Genomic DNA, 6,000 nt, shown 5'->3' with positions numbered 1-6,000 from the left:
ACCTGAGACCCATCTCCAACCCCCCTGCCCCACATCCCCATGCTCCGTGTTTCTAATGTGCTGAAAAGAGAAAGTAAGCTTAGAATAAACCTACCAAACAAAGGAGAAAATGATAATAAGAGAAAAGAGTAAACCCAAACCCAAAAGACCACAGCGCTCCTGTGTTGTCATTGTCTGAGTGTCTGTGCCTATCGCTCCTGGAGGCCGCAGGCATCAATTTACATAGTACAACCAGTAAATGAGGTTGAAGAATCCAAAGGTGATTGGAAAAATGATCCGTGACCACTTGTCAATGGTGCTGACGTCTGCCAGGTCTGGGATTTTGAGCTTCAGCTTAGAGGACCGCCGGCGGAGGCGGCAGTTGGCACGGTTGCGGACAGCAGCGTGGTGGGTCAGTGGGACATGGCGGTCTAAGGTGGGGTGGTGGCCAAAGCCATCCCGAGAGGCCAGCTGCTTACGGAATTGGATTCCTGAGCCTTCGAAGGACAGGACAGAGTTTCGAGAGTCGCCAACGCTGCTCATCATGTCCGTGGCCAGCAGCTCGTTGTTCATCTCCAGGGTGCTGAGGAGGATGTTGCCATAAGGGTCAACCTGGAACAGGGAAGAGAGAGAAAGATGGCAGTGATAGTCTGAGCAGAACACACTTGGGGCCAGATTTAACTTTTGCATCTTTTCACTAGCCTCAGAGATGGTTTTGGACTATTGTCTGGGTAACAACAATGCCCTGGGTTAGGTCATCTACAGAGACTGAGCATTGGCCTTCTGATCTAAAAGCAAGGATGCTACTGCTGTAGCTGAAGAACACACTCCACCATCTTAAAGGCAGGGGCTGACTCTTATAGCACTGTAAGTGATTCCACCACAAGAGGGGGACAAAGTCCCACTCTGTTAGTGTTGAATACACCTGTATCGCATCCTCGTCTTCTCAGAAGAGGATGGACCTAATGGGGCAGGGTGAAGGGTGAGGACTGAATGAGCACTCTAACCTCAGGAGTGTTTGGTCCTTGTGGGCATCCGTTTGCGGAGGGTGTACGCTTTAGCCTAGTGTATAGTGAACATGAGGACTGTCACAAAGGGGAGAACAGCCCCTCCCGGGTGCTCCTGGACCGAACAAAGGTGAAGAATCTGAATTCTCCTGCTAGAAGGTAGGAAGGGGACAAACCTGCTCCCTCATCCTCTTCTCCTCATATCGTTGGCGCTCATTGTTTGCCTTGCTGAGCCGCTCACTCTGCTTCTTCTGCTGGCGAGGGCCCCGCCCAAAGAAAATGTAATTGACAAAGGCATATTCCAGGAGCGCCAGGAACACGAAGACGAAGCAGCCCATGAGATAGACGTCGATGGCCTTGACGTATGGGATCTTTGGGAGGGTCTCCCGCAGGTGGGTGTTGATGGTGGTCATCGTGAGCACCGTGGTGACCCCTGCAACAACAGTGTGCGTGCTCCGTTACCGAGACGGGATGGTGCCAGAGCACGGCACTCGCTCACTCTCTCCTCCATCTGAGCAATGCAGGGAAGGGGATAGATCAGTGTAGGGAGTGAGAGGAGACCAGGGCTCTCAGACACTCCCAGCCCCATTCTCTCCCAGCAGGTGTGGCTGCAGAGAGGGATAAGCAGGATGGCTGAGAGATAGACTACAGCTGTTCTGATCCCCACCTCCCAACAGGAGTCACGGTAGGGAAGAGCCAGGAGGCGTAGTGAGAGAGGAGGGTATCAACTGTGCTTTAGCAAGATGATCTATATAAACCCCCTCTGGCTCTGCTCCACCTTTGTCCCCTTCCTCCTCCACTCAGGATGGTAGAGAATACCCAGCTCTGCTCTCTTCTCCTCCCTCTCCCTCTCTTCTCTGACTCCAAGGTCTCCCTTCTCATCTCTGTCCTTCTTCCACCTGACTCCATTCCTTCCTCTCTGCCTGACTTGCTAATTCCCTCTCTTTCCTTTCCCACTCACTCTCTCCCCAGCTCATTTCCCTCCCTTTCCAGCCCACTCGTGTCCCTCGGACCTTGTCTTCCTCACCCACTCTGTCCCCGGAATCCTGAAGTGTCTTGTTCATTCTCACGGCCCCTGCCACTCTGTCTTTCCCATGCTCCAGTCTCTCGGCACTGCCTTGCACAAGGTCGCTGACAGCCTTCTCACAGCTAAAAGGCTCTCGTTGACCACTCTGCTGCCTTTGAGGCAGGGAAGCACTCTGGCCCCCTTAGCTTTCACAGCTCAGCTCTCCATGTACCTTGTTGATCACCCTGTCAGTGTCTCTTCTAATGATCCTCAACCTCCTCTACTGGCTGCTGGCAATCCCCAGATCCTGTCCTTTGCTCTCTCATTCTCCTTTTCTCTGTGACTTTAACTGTGCCTGTGGTTTCAACTACAATTTCTACAACAGTGGCTCTCAGTCCCAAGCCCCTCTCTCTATCTGTGATGCTATGTACCTTGGGGAACACCCTACACCCTCATGTTCATCTTTATAAAATGATTGTGTGGAATCCAATGCAAAGTTTGTCATGTTGGGTGATTCCGGAGGGCTCATGATGCACTAAGCATGGTTGTTACAGTGATGTTACAGTAATGTTATAGTAATGTTATAGGGTATAATTTCATGTATATAGTTATGAGGCTGAAAATGTATCCTCAAGGCTTAAAGCAAGCCCAGGCAAAAACTCTCCAAGAACAGAGAGGCAGTTCACACCTCATCAGGGCAGGTATGGGACAAACACAGCCCATCCTCACAGGAACAAAGGACACTGGCCTAGGCAGCAACAAAATAATCTGTTAGACTCTCGAGAGAGTCACTCCCCTTCCTTTGGTCAGTCTGGAACTGCGATGAGGTAATGCTCACCTGACTCTGAATGGGGGGAGGGGGGTAAAGCCAAGAGGGAAGAAAGGACACGATAAAAGGGAGAGACATTTTGCCATGCTTTTTCTCTCTCTTCCACCTACATCTACAGACACCACCACCACCAAGCGACTGAAGCACTGATCAAAGGGGAGAGCTTGGCTGAAGGGCAACCAGCCAGCCTGTGATGGGAAGCATCTAAGTTTGTAAGGGTATTAAAAGTGTTAAGATCAGCTTAGAATGCGTTTTGCTTTTATTTCATTTGACCAAATCTGACTTGTTATGCTTTGACTTATAATCACTTAAAATCTATCTTTATAGTTAATAAATCTGTTTGTTTATTCTACCTGAAGCAGTGTGCTTGGTTTGAAGTGTGTCAGAGTCTCCCCTTGGGATAACAAGCCTGGTGCATATCAACTTCTTTGTTAAACTGACGAACTCATATAAGCTTGCAGCCTCCAGCAGGTATAACTGGACATTGCAAGATGGAGGTTACTAGGGTTGTGTCTGGGACCAGAGGTATTGGCTAGTGTCATTCATTGGCTAGTGTTGCACAATCCAAGGAGTAGCTTACATGCCAGAGGCTGTGCGTGAACAGTCCAGGAGTGGGGGTTCTCACAGCAGAGCAGGGTAAGGCTGGCTCCCAGAGTCAAGGATTGAAGTGACCTAGCAGATCACTGGTCCAGATAACACCAGAGGGGAACGTCACAATATCCCTGATCTCTGCCCCTCTCTCTAATCTCAGATCTTTACCCCCTCTCTGATGTTTCCTCCTGGGTATCCAGCTGCCACCCCAACCTCAATATTTCTATAAGTGAATTCTTTCTCTAACGCCACTCCATTGTCCTTCCTCTCACCGACACAGTCACCCTGAACACTTTTCTCTCCTTCTCCCCCAATATCTGGTCTCTCACTTTACCCTGTATAACCCCCACATCCACCCTTTCCTTGCTGCTAAAACTCCTGTCTGTGCACTGGTTACCTCTTGCCTTTATTATGGCAACCTTCTTCCTTCTGGTCTACGAAGTCCACCTCAAAGTCTGTCTGAAGTCATCTTCCTCTCCCATTGCTCTGTCCGCACCATCCCTCTTTTGAATCTCCCTGTTGGCTCCTTGTCTTCTACTGTAGCAAATTCAAGCACTTTATTCTCAACAAGCCTACATTTCAGTTCTGCTAAGCCTCTAGCCCTCCTCTTACTCCCTACACTGATCTCAGTTCCCTCACCTTACTGTCTCTTCTGTATCCTTCCCTCCGTTGAACCTTCTATCAGGCTGCACATGCCTGTTCTGGTATTCCAATCACCCTCTCCTCCTTCAACTCCTTCTTCCAAACCCACATCTTCAATAAACCCCACCTCTTGTCTCCTGATTAAGGTTCCTTCACCCAGGCTCTGATTCAGGAACACATCCCGATTCGGGACAGCTCTTCAGCCTGTCCTTAAGTGCTTTCCTAAACTGAGGGCCTAAATTTATTCTCCTGGATTTGTCTTGTATTTACTTAAGAGTGTGAGCTCTTCAAGGCAGGAAACGTGTCTTTGTAAAGAGTTTGTAAAGTACCATGGAAATTTGTAATACTCCCTGTGCCCATAGTCATTCATTCATCATCTGTCTGTCCGTCCATCCATCCATCCATCCACCCCCAGTGCCTATCTATCCACCTAATCTAACTGTTTTCTCTGCCTCCCAGTCAATCGACAGAGACACACACACCTCTGAGTGTGACCCCCTTATAAATTAAAAACACTTTTTAAATATATTTAACACTATTATAAATGCTGGAGGCAAAACGGGGTTTGAGGTAGAGGCTGACAGCTTGTGACCCTCAGTAATAAACTTGTGACTGCCTGAGGGGTCCCGACCCCCAGTTTGAGAACCCCTGGGTTAATTTAATTTTAGCACCCTGTGTCCATTCACATGCATGTGCTATTTTGAGCATTTCAGTTTTCACAACATAGGCTCATTTCAGATTCTGGAACAAGCTCAAATGCTCAGTTCGTGGAGTATGTACATAAGCTATACTAAAGACAAACCCACAGTAACCGTCTCCAGTTTGTGAGGGACCCCGTGGAGCCAGTCTCTAGGAAACAGATACATTCATGGAGGTTAAGTCCTTTAATGGCTATTAGCCAGGATGGGTAAGGAATGGTGTTCCTAGCCTCTGTCTGTCAGAGGGTGGAGATGGATGGCAGGAGAGAGATCACTTGATCATTACCTGTTAGGTTCACTCTCTCTGGGGCACTTGGCATTGGCTACTGTCGGTAGACAGGATACTGGGCTGGATGGACCTTTGGTCTGACCCAGTATGGCCATTCTTATGTTCTTATGTTCTAAGCTAAATGAACCCAAAGTTATGGAGACAAATTAGAGGATTGGGCCAAAAGAAATATGATGAGGTTCAACAAGGACAAGTGCAGAGTCCTGCACTTAGGACGGAAGAATCCCATGCACTGTTACAGACTAGGGACCGAATGGCTGGGCAGCAGTTCTGCAGAAAAGGACCTAGGGGTTACGGTGGACGAAAAGCTGAATATGAGTCAACAGTGTGTCCTTGTTGCCAAGAAGGCTAATGGCATTTTGGGTTGTATAAGTAGGGGCATTTCCAGCAGATCGAGGGATGTGATCATTCCCCTCTACTCAGCACTGGTGAGGCCTCATTTGGAGTACTGTGTCCAGTTTTGGGCCCCACACTACAAGAAGGATGTGGATAAATTGGAGAGAGTCCAGCGGAGGGCAACAAAAATGATTAGGGGGCTGGAGCACATGACTTATGGGGAGAGGCTGAGGGAACTGGGATTTTTTAGTCTGCAGAAGAGAAGAATGAGGGGGGATTTGATAGCTGCTTTCAACTACCTGAAAGGGGGTTCCAAAGAGGATGGATCTAGACTGTTCTCAGTGGTAGAAGATGACAGAACAAGGAGTAATGGTCTCAAGTTGCAGAGGGGGAGGTTTAGGTTGGATATTAGGAAAAACTTTTTCACTAGTAGGGTGGTGAAGAACTGGAATGGGTTACCTAGGGAGGTAGTGGAATCTCCTTCCTTAGAGGTTTTTAAGGTCAGGCTTGACAAAGCCCTGGCTGGGATGATTTAGTTGGGTTTGGTCCTGCTTTGAGCAGGGGGTTGGACTAGATGACCTCCTGAGGTCCCTTCCAACCCTGAGATTCTATGATTCTATGAT

General features: G+C 48.7%; 1 protein-coding gene across 1 annotated transcript in view; it reads right to left on the bottom strand.

Annotated features, from left to right (window-relative positions):
• Window positions 1-213: 213 nt before the first annotated feature.
• The window catches only part of GABRQ (gamma-aminobutyric acid type A receptor subunit theta), a 101,887-nt gene continuing 96,100 nt past the window's right edge, over window positions 214-6,000 (bottom strand). Inside the window, exons 9-10 of the mRNA XM_045030659.1 lie at window positions 1,163-1,419; window positions 214-591 (exon numbers count right to left, since the gene is read on the bottom strand). Coding sequence (XP_044886594.1) covers window positions 214-591; window positions 1,163-1,419 — 635 coding nt within the window. The remainder of the gene's footprint in view (window positions 592-1,162; window positions 1,420-6,000) is intronic.

This window comes from Mauremys mutica, chromosome 9 (genome assembly GCF_020497125.1).
Source record: "Mauremys mutica isolate MM-2020 ecotype Southern chromosome 9, ASM2049712v1, whole genome shotgun sequence".
Taxonomy (NCBI): Eukaryota; Metazoa; Chordata; order Testudines; family Geoemydidae; genus Mauremys; species Mauremys mutica.
The sequence above is the reverse complement of the archived record's forward strand: the minus strand, read 5'-3'. Positions and strand labels throughout refer to the sequence as shown.